This window comes from Mustela nivalis (genome assembly GCF_964662115.1).
Source record: "Mustela nivalis genome assembly, chromosome: 18".
Classification (NCBI taxonomy): Eukaryota; Metazoa; Chordata; class Mammalia; order Carnivora; family Mustelidae; genus Mustela; species Mustela nivalis.
Window position 1 is genome coordinate 53,239,109 of NC_139037.1, and position 17,689 is coordinate 53,256,797.

Below are 17,689 nucleotides of genomic sequence, written 5' to 3' on the forward strand. Positions count from 1 at the left end.
GAAGCGCACTGGTGTCTCTAGGCTGAAGCTTAAACCGGGCAAAAACGGCGCAGCGGAAATCCTTTTCAGTGAGCCGACAGGAAAATTAAACTTAGCTGGCTCGTTGGAACTACCCCGTTAAAAGAAAGTGGAGGTATCTGTCCAGAACTCGCTTGGGGAAAGGCGAACCCATCTACGGAATCCTCCACCGAGTTTCTAGCAAAAATGGGTTTGAAGAGACTTTTGTACAAAGCAGAAGTTCTGGGCGCACAGGGATGGTGGCCACTGGGAAATAAAAGCGTCGGAACGAGCCAGTTAGGCTTGGGGGCAAGTAATGGGGGCCACGGCAAGTCATAAAAGGTCAGTGCCCAGGGCGAAAGCTAACCCGAGGACGCAGGCGGATCTTTCCGTGGGTCCAGAGAGGAAGACAGGCTTTGAGGACCAAAGGCCAGAAATAGGGAAGATTGGAGGGAAAGGCCTATGCATGTGAAATTGCCAACTATATTCCAGCTAATGTATCAACCCATTCCACCATCCATGTATGAGAGCCACTCTCCACGTCCTATTATAAGAGGAATAGGAAAAAGACCAACTAATTTTTTAAATAGCTCAATAACAAGCCACTTATTTTTAAAAATTGCAAATATCCGATTTTTTAAAGTGCATCTAATATTCAAATAAGTGCAAAATGAACAGGAAGCAAAAATATGTTAAGCCTTAATATTCATAAAGGCTGAACGATGAATAACAGAGTGGCGAGGCCATGCAATAAAGACACTCTTGTGCTAAGTCTTATTTTTCTCATCTGCATAGGTAAATTGTCCACCACACATGGCTTTGAGTGAACTGAGATGTTACTATCTTGCTTATAGTTGGAAGTTTAAAATGCACATGTTTAATATTAGGTATTTGATGTGTTTAGTCAAGATTCAGACGAGCATATCAACCAATAAAATGTTTCTGGAGTACAATCCTGCAATTATCCAACTTAAAACTTTTCATTTCTTTGAGCCAGCAATTAATTTCAGGGATTCAGTAGAAATTTATTTTTTTGAGAAAATGTACAAGATTATGGCACCAATTTTAAGGAAATAACAAATACAAATTTGTTATGCAAATATACTTCTCTTCCATCTCTATATGCACTTTGGGATAGCATTCCTTCCTAGTGACTCTGACCAGTGTTTCCAATAGGACAAATAACAGGATAGAACTAGACTTGCTCGGTGAGGTATAGTCTATCTCCTGGAGCTCTTCTAAAACATTGGAATAGAGCCCAGGCTAGCCTGTTGCAGCATGAGAGGCTGTGAAAGACCCCATCAATTCCATCGGAGGCTTAGAGGTATTTAAAAAAAAAAAAAAAAAAAAAAAAAAGCCATCTCATTCATACAGGCTCTGTCCAAACAGCCCTACGAGACAATCCAACCCTAGACCCACACAAAAGAATTAGTAAATGTTTGTCTTTAGACATTAACTTTTAGGAAAGTAATTTTGTAATGCAAAAGTAACTAATACCAATATGAATGTGCCTCAGTAGGTAATTCGTTAAATAAATCATAAATGAACATGCAGACATAGAAAGAATGAAGGACGTGGTAAGTTTGGTGCAGCCACTATGGAAAACAGTATGGAGTTTCCTCAAAAAATTAAAAATAAAACCACCGTATGATTCAATAATTCTGCTTGAACATACCCAAAGGAAATGAAATCACTATCTCAAAAAGACAGTTGTTCTCCCATGCTCATTGCAGCATTATTTACAATACCCATGGCATTAAAAAACTGTGTCCTATACAAATGAATGGGGCTTGATCCCATGACCCATGAGATCATGACCTGAGCCAAACCAAGAGTCAGATGCTTAACTGACAGCCATCTGGGTCCCCAGAAGAAGACTTTCTTTATAATATTTTCTTTTTCCTAACTTACTTTAAGAAGATAGTATATAACACATATACAAACTATGCGTGAATGGACTGTTCATGTTAGCGGTAAGGCTTCCAGTCAACAGCAGGCTATTAGTAGTTACCTTAAGTGCACTAAACAAGTATTTCACACACCGCCTGTGAGAATATAAAACAGCACAGCCACACTGGAAGAGAGTAGTTTCTTTTAAGGCTATACACAACTTACCATACATCCCAACAATCATACACCTGAATTTATTGTAGTGAAACGAAAATTTATGCTCACACAAAACTGTGTATGCGGATTTCATACCATCTTTACAACAGCTGAAACCAGGAGATCTCTTCCAAGAATGAAGTGAAAAACAAACTGGTCATCTAGTATGTTTATTACTCACTAATAAAAATAAAACAACCATCCATTAACTCATGTAAGTCTTCAGAGCAATTTGCCAAATGACAAAAACATGAAAAGTTTACATATGTTCTACTAATAAAAAATTATAAATTTGTATATAGTCAATAATGTAATAACTTATGAAAAATATATAATTATGTGAATAAATATAACAATATTTTAAATCCAGTTGTAAAAATGATTTTTGTAACATAAAATTATACAACTATCTTGATGGAGAACAGAAGTGGTTGTGAGAGGTAGGTTTGGATAAAGGGTATAAGCATAAAAAGGCTCAATAAGGGAATCTGTATTGGTTATAGTTTTACATGATGGTTGTGATAGTAGTACATGAATCTGTGTATGTAATAAAACTTCTTAGAATTAAAACATTAAAAAAAAAAACATGAAAATCTAATGAAATCCAAAAAAGGTTAAGGGCTTAGCTAACAGTATACTACCAAGTCATTTTCCTGGATTCAGTAACGAGACGTGGCTTACGTAAATGTTTTTACTGGGAGACGTGAGGTAAAGGATACTAGGGAACTCTCTGGACTATTTTGCAAATTCTTATAAGTTAAAATGATTTCAAATTAAACATTTTACAAAAATAACTCGGAAGGTGGTTTTATAAAATATTTGGTCATATTTATAAACTCAGTTAAGCAAGTACAAATACTTGTTATTTTATAAATGTAAAACATTATTTCCTTTTAAACTATTTCAATTTGCTATATTTACAATTAAGTTTAGAGCCCAAGAGAGGTAAAAACAAATCATATAATACAGGATAGTCCTAGAATACTCCCTAGGACACTCTGCATTATATATAACAATAAATATTCATCAGTAATGAGGAAAGCAGATGACTTTTTGAAACTATGAAATTAAGGCCACCAAAAAAGGGTTTCAAAGTATCATCTGAAAATGTACATCAGATGAATTATCTGATGTATAATGAGGTCAGACTTGACATTTAAAACATTTAAAAAGTCAGACTTAACATTAAAAACATTTAAAAGCACTCCGACATTTATCACTTTCACAGGACGTCATTCCTTCATGAGTTCTGGTATTTGACTAGAGGTGCTCCACATTTAGCATGCTCATGAAGTTTTCATTTCTATATGATCTCCTGACAAAATGAAGCCAACTGTGTCACTGATATCCTGCCATATATATACTGTCCTCCAGTGTGGACTCTGACCCTCAGTTGAGGTCTTCTTTCTGGGTGAAAGCTTTCCCATGATTATCATACAATTTTTTTAATTGTATTTCTATGAACAATAAGCTCACTGATGCTTTATGATGATCCCTGATAATAAAATCTACCTTCCGGGGCACCTGGGTGGCTCAGTGGGTTAAGCCGCTGCCTTCGGCTCAGGTCATGATCTCAGGGTCCTGGGATCGAGTCCCACATCGGGCTCTCTGCTTGGCGGGGAGCCTGCTTTCCTTCCTCTCTCTCTGCCTGCCTCTCTGTCTACTTGTGATCTATCTCTGTCAAATAAATAAATAAATAAATCTTAAAAAAAAAAAATCTACCTTCCCCCTGAAGGCCCTCCTATTCTCTGCCTACACATAATTTGCCTCAGTGTATACTTTTCAGAATATAATGAAGCTAAAAGTTTTGCCCAAGGTATCGTCATATTGAATGTATCGGAGTTTTCTCAACATGTTTTCACTGACAGAAAATATGAGGTAAGGATCACTGAAGGCACAACAAATTCACCGTAGCCACCAGATTTACCTCCTGGACAAGTTCTTTAATCTCCTCAGGGCACATATCTTAAAACTGGCAGTACCATGGTTACATTCCAATCTGCTGGAAACACTGATGTTTAATGAAGTCTTGGTTGCCAAAGAAGGCATTTTCATAGTCATCACATTCATAGGGCTTCAGGAGTTCACTCATAAGTAATGAGCTGTGATTCTGTGTTAAAAGGATTTCCAACTTGACTGAATCTACCCATTTCTCTTGTGTGCATTTTCTTATGTTTAACAAGGTTTGACAAGTGGGAGAAGGCTTTCTCACAATCGCTGCATCCATAGGGTCTCTCTCCTGTATGAGTTCTTTGATGGACGTTAAGTACTGACTTTGTGGTGAAGGCTTTTCCACATTCACGGCACTCATAGGGTTTCTCTCCCGTGTGAATTCTCTGATGGGTAATGAGACCATATTTGTGAGAATAGGATTTTCCACACTCAGTACACACAAAGGGAGTCTTTCCAGTATGACACCGCTCATGTTGTATGAGGCATATCTTCTGGCTGAAGGCTTTCCCACACTCACTGCATTCGTAGGGTTTCTCTCCCGTGTGAGTCCGCTGATGTATAATGAGGGTGCGCTTTGTAGTGAAGCCTTTTCCACATTCATTACATAAGTAAGATTTCTCTCCTGTGTGAGTTCGCTGATGTATAATGAGGGTGCGCTTGGTGGTGAAGCCTTTTCCACATTCGCCACACATGTAAGATTTTTCCCCAGTATGAGATCGCTGATGTACGATGAGGTTACTCTTCACTGTGAAACCTTTTCCACATTCATTGCATATATAAGGTTTCTCTCCAGTATGAGTTCGCTGATGGACAACAAGATAGCGCTTCATGGTGAAGCCTTTTCCACATTCAGTACATATATAGGGTTTCTCCCCCGTATGAGTTCGCTGATGCACGATGAGATTGCTCTTTACCGTGAAGCCTTTTCCACATTCACTGCATATATAAGGTTTCTCTCCACTATGAGTTCGCTGATGTGCAATCAGATAGCGCTTCATGGTGAAGCCTTTTCTACACTCACTGCATGTGTAAGCTTTCTCTGCCGTTTGGGTTTGCTGAGGCAAAGTGAAACTGCTCTTCCCGTTAGAGCCTTTTCTGTATTCACTGATGATACAGACTTTGTCTTGTGTATGAGTTTTTGGATGTTTAGCAAACATGACATTTCTGAAGACGAGTTTTCCACGTGGATCACACCCATTGGGTTTCTCTCCTCTACAACCGCTCTCATGGTAAATGAGGGGAGACGTCCTGTTGCAGGCTTTCCCACCTTCGATGCATGCGTGGGATTTCTCTATTCTAGGAGTCCTCTGATGCTTAAAGTCTTGGAATTCAGTGCTGCTATGTTTTGTGCTTTCGGGGAATTCAATTCCAGAATACAAATGTTCATGATTACCGGGCAGAAAAGGTTCCTCTTCTCCATTAAACTCAACAGCCTTCCTTATTTCACATCTTCTCTTCTCGTTCACTAAACTTAAACTCGAGTTCAAAGCTTTTCTACATAAGTCAAACATGTGATTTTGCTTTATGGCAAAATGTATTTTGCTCGGATGAACAGTATGTCTAAATGCACTCTGCTCCGTGTACTGCTGTGCGCTCTTCAGAAACCTCCGGTTTTGAGAGAGCTCTGGCAGGTGACTATCAAACTCCCCGAATCCTAGGAAAACAAGACAGTAATAAATTCTCATGAGGACAGTATGGAATAAAAGTGTTTTAAAGATGCTGTGGTGGGGGTGGCTCTTTATTGTTGACGATTTTAAAAGAAAATTACAAAGATTAAGACGAAATAAATATCAGATCCAAGAAGAGATAAGGAGCATATTCAGAGCTAAATGCCCACAAAAGATAAAGAGTTCTCATCTGGGGAAAGGAATATGTGGGAGAGCTGATTAGGTATCCTCAGACACCTGTGACACCTTGTGTTAAAGACTAGAAGATCACTTCACCACTCCCCTTCACGGTACTCACTCACCTAGATGGGTTCTATCCCAGATTTCATCCTCTGTTATCGATGGTTCACCTCTGGTTTCCAGCTTGGACAATGCATGTGGTTTGGTAGCCTGAACCCCTGTTCGTGAGAAATGACAAAAGACTTAGATGCAGTGACTTGGGGTAAAGTAGGTTGAGACGAGAAAACATTACATTTTATAGACAAAACAATTTCTCATATGCAAAGTAAAAGCTCTCTTTCAGGATAGAAAAGATTATACTCCTCTGTTTAGGGTCAAGAGAGGGGACTCTTCTGAAGACCGTAATGACTGCAAAGCTACTTTTTTTTTTTTTTTTAAAGATTTTATTTATTTATTTGACAGAGAGAGATCACAAGTAGGCAGAGAGGCAGGCAGAGAGAGGAGGAAGCAGGCTTCCCTGCTGAGCAGAGAGCCCGATGCGGGACTCAATCCCAGGACCCTGAGATCATGACCTGAGCCGAAGGCAGCGGCTTAACCCACTGAGCCACCCAGGCGCCAATGACTGCAAAGCTATCTTTGAGGGATAGAGGAAAAGCCAGTGACTGAGCACATCTAAATGACACAGAAAGCTGTCCTCACCCACTGACAACAGGTTGCTGTAGTTCTCCAACATCACGTCCCGATACAGGTCCTTCTGAGCGGGGCCCAGGAGCTGCCACTCCTCCCAGGTGAAGTCCACGGCCACATCCTCCAGTGTCAGTGATTCCTGTAATAACACGCTCCTGTTTAATATGATGTGAATTACTTTTGTTAACATGGAAGAAGCATGAGGAAGGCTATTCTAATCACCATATAGCCTCAACTATATATGTTTTTTTCTTTTTAGGGCACCTGGGTGGCTCAGTGGGTTAAGCCGCTGCCTTCGGCTCAGGTCATGATCTCAGGGTCCTGGGATCAAGTCCTGCATCGGGCTCTCTGCTCAGCAGAGAGCCTGCTTCCCCCTCTCTCTCTGCCTATCTCTCGGCCGACTTGTGATCTCTCTCTGTCAAATAAATAAATAAAATCTTTTTTTTTTTTTTTTTTAAAGATTTTATTTATTTATCTATTAGAGAGAGAGAGAGGGAGAGAGAGTGAGCACAGGCAGACAGAATGGCAGGCAGAGGCAGAGGGAGAAGCAGGCTCCCAGCCCAGCAAGGAGCCCGATGTGGGACTCGATCCCAGGATGCCGGGATCATGACCTGAGCCGAAGGCAGCTGCTCAACCAACTGAGCCACCCAGGCGTCCCAATAAATAAAATCTTTAAAAAAAAAAAAAAAGAAAAGAAAAAGAAAGAAAAGAAATTTCAGGAGACCCAAGTGGCATAAAATCTTGAATCCCCCAAGAAACTGGCCTGCCTTCCCCACAGAGTCAGTGCACATCATGCAGCTTTTCATGTCTCTCTGGTTATGATGTCTCTTAGAGATATCAGACTCAAAGTGACCACTACCGTAACCCACAGGATGCACCAGTCACACCCGTGTTCTAACAGTAGTCCTTCAGAATGACCCCTGTGAGTAAAACATTCCTGATTTCACTTTGCCCTGCCTTTGAATTTAGAGTCTAAGTTAATTTCTCCCCAGAATCCAATAATCCCAATTTATACTAAAAGGCTGAACTGATTTTTCTCAGGTCACCAGAAACCTGTGAAAAACATACGAAAAACGTAACAAACGAAAATCACCTGGGCCTTCGTCATTTTCTTCTGTGCTCACTGAACAGTAACATGGATTCTTCTGTCTTTCATCTCTCCTGCATCTGCCACGAAGTTCTTAAGAGTCAGACTCGGTGTCTGCTTGAAGTTGTCTCTAGGAGCAATGATATCCAAGTCTAAGCACCTCTTCTTTCTTCCTTCATTCCTTCACTTGATCACTCTTGCTCTTGGGGACCTGAGACCTGTGGCTGAAGAACAAACTGACTTTGAGTGTCCATTTCCTCTGGGCCGACGTGTGATCACTGCTGCTACACACTTACCTTAAAGGACCTCGATATTTCCAACTCTGCCTCTATTTGGTGCCCCCGAGGCTTTCACACTCTAGGGCAGTAAAGAAGGGTCCTAAATGAGTGAGAGGTATGCCTCTCCTTTGTGAAGTAGAAGCTGCATGGCTATTAAAGGCGAGGTGGGAAAGCAAAAGCAATAAAGCACGATGCCTCAGAGGCTGGTAGATTATGAATAACAACCACTTAGAACATATGGAAGGTTCCGAAGATCTGGACATTGTGTCTTTTTTTTTTTTTTTTTTAAAGATTTATTTATTTATTTATTTGACAGAGAGAAATCACAAGTAGATGGAGAGGCAGGCAGCGAGAGAGAGAGAGGGAAGCAGGCTCCCTGCTGAGCAGAGAGCCCGATGCGGGACTCGATCCCAGGACCCTGAGATCATGACCTGAGCCGAAGGCAGCGGCTTAACCCACTGAGCCACCCAGGCGCCCCAGGACATTGTGTCTTTAAAAAGCATGCGTGCTCATGCTCTGCTCTGAAAGTCTTTATATGCCCCATGGGTACACACACTTCAGTGTGAAGACTGGTGTACCAAGCAAATCACAGCCTGTCTGTCTTATCCCACTTTGTGCGCTAAATGATTAACCTTGCCCAACAGAGGCTTGGCTTTTGCCCTTAGTTTCTAGGAGGAAACTTCTAAGTCCTTGGGATGTCCTGCATGATAAGAGTGTCTCTGCTCACAAGGGAGGCTTGGGCCATGCAGGGCAGTCTATTCTAATAAAATGATTTATGGGGAATGGCCATGGACCATGTGGTATCAGCCGGGCCTCTGGAGGGGCTGGAGGAGACTAAGGTCAGCCACACAAGCAGTCAGTCATAAGTGCTCATTAACTCCAATAAAAACTCTGATGCCAAGGCTTGTGTGAGTTTTCCCTGGTGGGCAATAATGATAGCAAAGGTAAATGAGGAACCTATAAATTATTAATCTATATACACCTAATGGCAGAATCACAAAATACAAAAAAAACTGACAAAATTAAAGAGAGAAATAGAAAATTCAATAATAATAGTTGAAAGCTTCAAAATTCCACTGTCAATAATTAAAACAAAACAAAACAAAAAACAACAGAAAACCAGGGGCGCCTGGGTGGCTCAGTGGATTGTGTCTGCCTTTGGCTCAGGTCAAGATCTCAGGGTCCTGGGATCGAGCCCCACCTCGGGCTTCCTACTCAGCAGAGAATCTGCTTCTCTCTCTCTCCTTCTGTGCTCTCTTTCTCTCACTCTCACTCTTGTCTTACACTCAATCTCAAATAAATATTTTAAAAAACCTAAAAAGAAAAAAAAAAAACAGAAACCAGCAGAGATATTTAAAACTTGAACACCATAATCAACTGACAATTATTTGATGCCATACTCAATAGCAACAAAATATATATTCTCTTCAAAGGTACAAAAAACATTCTCCAGGAAAGATCATAATTTAAGATACAAAACAAATGTCAATAAATTTACAATATATTTTCCAACCAGAACAGAACTGAATTAGATATCTGCTTCAGGATGAAATTCAGAAATACACAAACATTTGGAAATTAACTAGTATACTTCTGAGTAATCATGAATTAAAAATAAATATTAATTAGATGAAATGGACAAATGCCTGGAAAGAGACAAATAACAAAACGTACAGAAGAACAGTTCTAAGAAAAAAAAGCCAAATAGACATAAAACAAGAAATTGAATTAGTAATTAAAAACTGTCTCCTGGGGCACCAGCATGGCTCAGTTGGTTAAGCAATCAACCCTTGATCTCCAATCAGAACTTGATCTCAGGGATCAAGCCGCACTTTGGGCTCCGTGCTGGGCACAGAGCCTACTTAAAAACAACTACCTCACAAATTAATGCTTATGCCCAGATGTATTCCTTCTATGGTGTCACTATTATCAAAATACCAAAGCCAGACAAAGGCACCACAGGAGAGGAAAATTACAGACTAATCTCTTTCATGAAATACATGAAAAATCATTAACATATTACCAAAACAATAAGCGAAATAAGAGAAAGACAAATACAGTGTGATTTCTTTCATATGTGGAATCTAAGAAAACAAAATGGATGAACCCATGGTGGGGGGAAGAACAGAGGAAAACAAATCATGAGAGCCTCTTAACTACAGAGAAAAAAACAAGTTGATGGAGGAAGGTGGGTGGGGGATGGGATAGACGGGTGATGGTATCAAGGAGGGCACTTGTTATGATAAGCACTGGTGTATATGTAAAGGATGAATCCTTGAACTCTACTCCCAAAACCGATATTGAACTGTTATGTCAATAAACAAGAATTTAAAGGAAAGAAACACATATTAGCAAAAAAAAAAAAAAAATCTAGGATACTATAAATAGGAATTACAGACAGTGACTAAGGGGGATTTAGCCCAGGAATGCCAGTTTGGTTGGCTGGCTGGCTCAGTGAGTTAAGTGTCCAACAATTAATTTCAGCTCAGGCTGTGATCTCAGAATTGAGCGATCAAGTCCTGCATGGGGCTCCAGGCTGGGTGTGGAGCCCACTTAAGACTCTCTCTCCCTCTCCCTTTGTCCTCTTCCAACCCCTCGTATACTTAAGTGCCCGCTGTGTCTCAAAAAAAAAGGTAGATGATAAATTTCAATGTAACAGCTAGAAATATAAACTATCTCAAGAGAATGAGAAGATAAGCTACAGACTAGATAAAACATTTGCAAAAGACATATCTGATAAAGGACTGTTACCCAAAATATACAAAGAACTCCTAAAACTCAACGATAAGAAAAGACAACCCAGTTTTAAAATGGGCAAAAGCCCCAAACAGACATCTTACCAAGGAAGATACAAGGATAGCAAATAAGCATATGAAAGGCTGCTCAACATCATAATTAAAGAATTACAAATTAAAACAACTCTGAGATACCATTACACACTTGTTAGAACAGCCAAAATTCAAAACACCAATTACACCAAATGCTGGCAAGGATATGGAGCAAAAGGAACTCTCATTTATTGCTATTGGGAATGCAAAATGATACAACCACTTTAGAAAATAGTTTAGCAGCTTTTTTTTAAAGATTTTATTTATTCAGCCCCACTACTCGAACTACCACCAACACCCAGTGGGTCACTTGGGACCTCGGCTATTGTCATGAAACTCATCATGCCCCATTTCTATCATTTCCAACATAAAGTCGGGTTCTGAATCCCCAATTTACCGTACATCCTGGTTGCTGACCTTGAGCCATGTGATGAACCCACATGGCAACTTTCTCTTAGAGAAGGCCAACCCTGCACCTCCTAGAAAATGTTTTGAATGGAGTACAAGTCCATTAGGACTACAGCGTGAATGGTGGTACACAGCCTGCATGGTAGTAGTCAGTAATTCTAACATGGGTTGACCATCCCCACCAGACTCACAAAACCTTATTCTGTCCCCATGGAACTTGTGGTCTGCCCTCAGAAAATACCCCAGGAAACTAACCTTTAATCTGAATGCTCCCTTCACCCTCTGGTCCAAATCTTGTCCAACTACAATGGTATGAAAGTAGAAATCAGTCACAAAAAGAAAGTTGGACAGTCAAAAATATGTGGAGATTTAACAACATGCTAGTAAACAACCAAGGGCCAAAGAAGAAATCAAAAGAAATTTTAAAAGTACCTTGAGACAAATGAAAAAGAGAACCCATGAAAAGTTATTGGATGCAGCAAAAATGTCTCTAAGGGATAAGTTCATAGAAATTCAGGTCCTTGTCAATCCACTTGAAAGCTCTCTAATAAACAACCTAATTTTACATGGGAAAGAAGGCGGGGGGGGACAAGCAAAGCCCCAAATCAGTAAATGTAAGGAAATAACAAAATGGAATGTGGAAATAAATCCAATGGAAACTAAAAAGACAAAAGATCAATGAAAATACAAGCTGCCTTTCTTGGAAAGATAAACAAAAAACTGACAAACTTTTAGCTAGACTGACGAAGAAAGAGAGAGGACTCAAATACAATCAGGAAAGAAAATAACTGGTCCCTGTCTCACATCAAAATCCTAAAGGAGAACACAGGCAACAACCTCTAACATTGGCCATAGCAACTTCTTACTAGACATATCTCTGGAGACAAGGGAAACAAAAGCAAAAATGAACTTGGGACTTCGTCAAGATAAAAAGCTTCTACCCAGCAAAGGAAACAACTAAAAAAACTAAAAAGCAACCTATGTAATGGGAGAAGATATTTGCAAATGACATATCTGATAAAGGGTTAATGTCCAAAAATCTATAAAGAACTTACCAAACTCAACACCAAAACAAACAAACAACAACAAAAAACCCAACTAAATAATCCACTTAAGAAATGGGCAAAAGAGGGACGCCTGGGTGGCTCAGTGCGTTAAGCAGCTGCCGTCGGCTCAGGTCATGATCCCAGCGTCCTGGGATCGAGTCCCACATCGGGCTCCTTGCTGGGCAGGGAGCCTGCTTCTCCCTCTGCCTCTGCCTGCCTCTCTGTCTGCCTGTGCTCGCTCTCTCTCCCTCTCTCTCTGATAAATAAATAAAATATTTAAAAAAAAAAAAAAAGAAATGGGCAAAAGACACAAATAGCCATTTTTCCAAAGAAGACCTACAAATGACTAGCAGACACATGAAAAGATGCTCAACAGCACTCATCATCAGGGAAATACAAATCAAAAACACAATGACATATTACCTCACAACTTTTTAGAAGGACGAAAATTAACAACACAGGTAACCACATATGTTGGCAAGGAAGCAGAGAAAGGGGAACTCTCTTACACTGTTGGTGGGAATGAAAGCTGGTGTAGCCCCTCAGGAAAATAGTTTGGACGTCCCTCAAAAAGTTAAAAATAGAACCACCCTACAATCTAGCAATTATACTACTAGGTATTTACCCAAAGGATACAAAAATACTGATTTGAAGGGACACATGCACCCCAATGTTAACAGCAGTGGTATCAAAAATAGCCGAATAATGGGAAAAGCCCAAATGTCCATCAACTGATGAGTGGATAAAAATGTGGTGTATAATATATACACACACATACATACATATATACAATGGAGTATTACTCAGCCATCAAAAAGAAATGAAATCTTGCGTTTTGCAATGACATGGATGGAGCTAGAGTATATTACACTAAGTGAAACAAGTCAAAGAAAGACAAATGCCATAGGGTTTCACTCACATGTAATTTAAGAAACAAAAAAAATGAACATAGAGGAAGGGGGGGGGGGAAAGAGAGGAAGACAAACCATAAGAGACCCTTTTAACTATAGAGAACAAACTGAGGTTGATGGGGGGAGGAGGAGATGGGCTCAATGAGTGACGGGCATTAAGGAGAGCACTTGTTGTAATGAGTGCTAGATATTAATATGTAAGTGATGAATCACTAAATTCTACTCCTGAAACCAATATTACACTATATGTTAATGACCCAGAATCTAAATAAAAACTTGAAACAAAAAAGATAAGCAAATAAAATGATGATTTTTTTTAAAAAGGTGAAAATGATTTAAAAAAGGTGAAATACTCAGGGAAAAAGATTACCAAAAATTTAAAACACCTTTTGAAAACTGTATCAGAGGGGGCGCCTGGGTGCCTCAGTGGGTTAAAGCCTCTGCCTTCAGTTCAGGTCATGATCCCTGGGATCGAGCCCTGCATCAGGCTTTCTGCTCAGAAGGGAGCCTGCTTCCCCTTCTCTCTCTGCCTGCCTCTCTGACTACTTGTGATCTCTGTCTGTCAGATAAATAAATAAGATCTTTAAAAAAAAAAAGAAGAAGAAAAGAAAACTGTATCAGAGAAATTGTGACGACTTAAATAAATGGAAAGATACACTTTGTCCATGTCAGAAAATGGTCCTTTTTTTTTAAATGAACTGAACAGACTATTCTCCAGAACTGGCCTAGAGTCACAAATCTCAACCATAATCCCAGGAGGCTTTTCTGTATAAACTGACAACCTGATTCTTAAATTCACATATAAATGCAAAAGGTCTAGAATAGCTAAAACAACTGTAAAAAAGAACAGGATTGGGTGCATGGGTGTGGCTCAGTTGATTTACCAACTCTTGGTTCCAGCTCAGATTGTAAACTCCGAGTCCTAGGATCACGTCCGGTGTCGTGCTCCACACTCAGCTTGGAGTCTGCTTCAGATATGCCTACTCCCTCTCCCTTTGCCCCTCCCCCTACTCTCTAAAATAAATAAGACTTTATTGGTGAGTCTGTACCACCTGACTACAAGAATTTTTATCAAAACTACAGTAATCTAGACAGGGTAATATCCGTGTCAGAACAGATGAATGAATAGAATAGAATACAGAATAAGACCCACACATATATAGTCAACTGACATTTTACAAAGGTGCAAAGGCAGTACAGTAGAGAAAGGACAACCTTTCAACAAATGTTGATGGAACAAGTAGACATGCTATACAAAAAAAAAAAAAAAAAAAAAAGAAGAACTTGGATCCATACTTCGGATCATATATCTTGCTCAAAATAAAAAAAAGTAAGTGAAAACCCTAAAAAAAAAAAAAAACCCAGAGCACCCTAAACCTTTGAGAAGAAAAAATTGGAGAAAATCTTCTGCTCTTGCAGCAAAGCAGATTTCTTAGGCACATCAAAAGAATAACTCATTAAGAAAAGTTCATGTGTTGGACTTCATAAAAACTAAATCCTTCTGCTCTCCAAAACACACTGTTAAGAGAATGTTGGAAGGCAAGTCAAAGACTAGGAGAAAATCTTTGCAAAGCATATAACTGGTAAAGGAAAAGTCTTGTATCCAGAATATAGAATGAATTCTCAAAAATTAACAAGAAAAGACAACACAGAAGTGTAAAAGACTTGAACAAGTACTTCACCAAGGAAGATATCTGAATGCCAAATAAGCATATGAGAAGATGTTTAACTAACATCATTAGTCATTATTAGGTAAATACAAATTAAAACCACAAGGTAAAAAATAATAATAATAAAAATAAATAAAACCACAAGGTATTGCTCCATACCCATCAGAATACCTAAAATCAAAAAGAATGCCAAAGTGTCACCAAAATGTAAATACTTATGCCTGGTGAATTTTATGGTATGTAAATCAAACCTCAGTAAAACTACTAAAATTATAATTGAATACTTTTGAATATAGTTATTATATTAATGTTTCAATCAGAAACCATGGCATTGGCTCACCAACCGTGTTGATACTCACTGCAGTGATTAAGAATGTATAAATATCATCTCCTACACAAATATGTTGAGGATGAGCAATTACATGATACAATTAATTTTTCTTTGTGTTTATACAGATGATCCTAAATGGGGGGGGGGGGGGAGACAAGGTTTTCACTATGAAACAGAAGATAGGGTAAAAGAGATGCTTTTACTTAGAATGACTCTAAAAGGAAATATCCAAAAGTGCAGTGAACTTGAAGGCAAGAAAAACAAAAGCTACATCTTTAATAGTCAATATATCACAGGCTCACTCCGAACCCATTTAATCTTGTGGGAATGTTAGAAGAGTGGTGATGTTGGGAGACGAACTTTTCAGTAAGGTCCACGAGGACGGACTGAAGCAGTGAACTGGGTTCGGATTAACTGGAGAAAATGCACCTTTCAGGTCTGTCTCCCGCATTCATGGTTTGATCCTGAACCTTCCGATTCTCTGGGGGCCCTGGGCCTCCTCAAACACTGACAGCTCCACATGGCGTCTCCAGGAGGAAGTCCTGTATCAAAGGCCCTACTAACCCACAAGCAAGCCCAAGGATCCAACAGGGACATCTCCAAACCAGGCTTCTCTGACGCGGAAGCCAGACGAGACAGGCGTTCACGGACATACTCCCTACCCCACTTCTCAACCACTGAGTCCCACAGACAGTGAGATCCACGTGGACCTCAAACCCTAACACAGTAGGCCGCTCGGCCGAGACTTCTTCAGACTCTTAAGCACCGACTTTCCAAAGACCCCATCACTCCCCTCAGATTCCTCAGGGACTGAATCCCAATAAAATCCCAGCCGCGGTTCTTCACACACGCTCCCGTTTCACTGACCCCACAGGCCGAGAGCTAAGCCCAGAACCCGACTCACCTGAAACCGAACCGCTACAGACGCTGCTGGCAGCCACGAAAGGCCACCCACTTCCAAAGCCACCCCTCTCCGCGGTGCGCTTCCTCGCGGTACCTAGGGACTCGGGTCCTCCTGGGCCGACGCCTCCCGCGAGGACCTGGGAGCGCTACGGGATTTCGGAGCGCCGAGTACTGGCCCGGCTCTGTGACATAACGGCCACGCCCACCCCGGCCCGTCTGATGGGAGGGGGCATAGCGGCTGTGTGAGGAGATCGAAATCATGACGGGCCACATCAGTGTTTTTACCTCCTGCTGGGAGGGATGGTCAACAGAGTTATGCTAACCCGGTAAGACTCAGAGGTTGGTGTCTACCCAAAGCCACCAGGTATGTTTATCCGCCGAGAGAAGAAAGATGGCGGCGCCCTCTGTGCACTGCCGAGTGCAGTCGTTAGGCGGGAGCACCGTGGACGCGGCCATCTTAGAGGAAGGCAGGTGTCCGTACGGCTGGGATGGGCTCAGACCAAGGCCGACTTGGGGAAGAAAGTTTGAAGAAGCTGGAACGTCGCTGGAGAGGCCTCGGTCATAGAGTTGATAAAACCAGTGGTCGCTTAACGTCTTAGGTTTAGGGAGAGGGCGGTTGTGTATAGACTGGATAAGGCCCTAGTCGTTTAGAAGGAAGACCGCTTTTGACGGGCGAAGCTAAGAGGGTGGGCTTCCTAAAGAAATGCTAATCCCCCCGTGGGAGTGGATACACAGCTACTACCTGCAGTAAGGAAAGGGATGAAGTGAAGGTGCAAATGTTTGTTTGCCTTACAAAAATAAATGAAGATGACCCTGGGGTACTGAATATGAAATTACTAGATAATGTAATTATTATACTTTGCATAGTGCCCAGATTTTTAAGAGCGCACACTTTAAAGTTTTTATTATTATTTAGGCATGGGAGGTTTAATAGTAGAGGATTTAGTTACTCCCTCTTTAGAAAGCAACCTGAATCAATTTACATTTTTCATTCTCTTTGATGTAGAAATTCTAACTGCAACAGTTTACTTACTAAAAAAAAATTTTTTTTTAAGATTTTTTTTTTAAAGATTGTATTTATTTATTTGACAGAGAGATTACAAGTAGGCAGAGAGGCAGGCAGAGAGGGGGGGCGGGGGAGCAGGCTCCCAGCTGACCAGAGAGCCCGATGCAGGGCTCAATCCCAAGTCCCTGAGATCATGACCTGAGCTGAAGGCATTGGCTTAATCCACTGAGCCACCCAGGCGCTCCTAAAGATTCTTATTTATTTGACAGAGCACAAGCAGGCAGAGCGGCAGGCAGAGAGAGAGGGGGAAGCAGGATCTCCACTGAGCAGGGAGCCCGATGAGGGCCTGGATCCCAAGATGCTGGGATCATGACCAGGAGCGGCAGGCAGACACTTACCCAACTGAGTGACGCAGGTGCCCCCCAAATTTTCTTAATATTAACGACATTGGCTTTTGCAATTAAAAAGGAAAAAAATCTAAATGTACGATGATAGACAATTACTTTGGTAAATTATGAAACATCCACTAAGCCAAACAGTACATAGGAACTGAAAAGAATATACTAAAATTGTCAGGATAAATAAGGAAAGATAACTGTATTCTCAAGAAGAAAAAAATATATCTTCAGAA

The 17,689-nt window shown here is 40.6% G+C and overlaps 1 protein-coding gene and 1 long non-coding RNA gene across 2 annotated transcripts in view; one reads left to right on the plus strand and one right to left on the minus strand.

Annotated features, from left to right (window-relative positions):
- The window catches only part of LOC309852832, a 642,903-nt gene that overhangs the window by 490,250 nt on the left and 134,964 nt on the right, over positions 1 to 17,689 (plus strand). The gene's annotated exons all lie outside the window — the stretch shown is intronic.
- On the minus strand, positions 998 to 16,245 carry ZNF614 (zinc finger protein 614). The gene is made up of 6 exons (XM_082709999.1): positions 16,054 to 16,245; positions 7,684 to 7,901; positions 6,603 to 6,729; positions 6,026 to 6,121; positions 3,826 to 5,710; positions 998 to 3,615 (listed from the first exon to the last, which is right to left on the minus strand). Exons 2-5 carry the CDS (start codon positions 7,696 to 7,698, stop codon positions 4,188 to 4,190), a joined length of 1,761 nt encoding a protein of 586 aa, XP_082566125.1. The 5' UTR covers positions 7,699 to 7,901; positions 16,054 to 16,245; the 3' UTR covers positions 998 to 3,615; positions 3,826 to 4,187.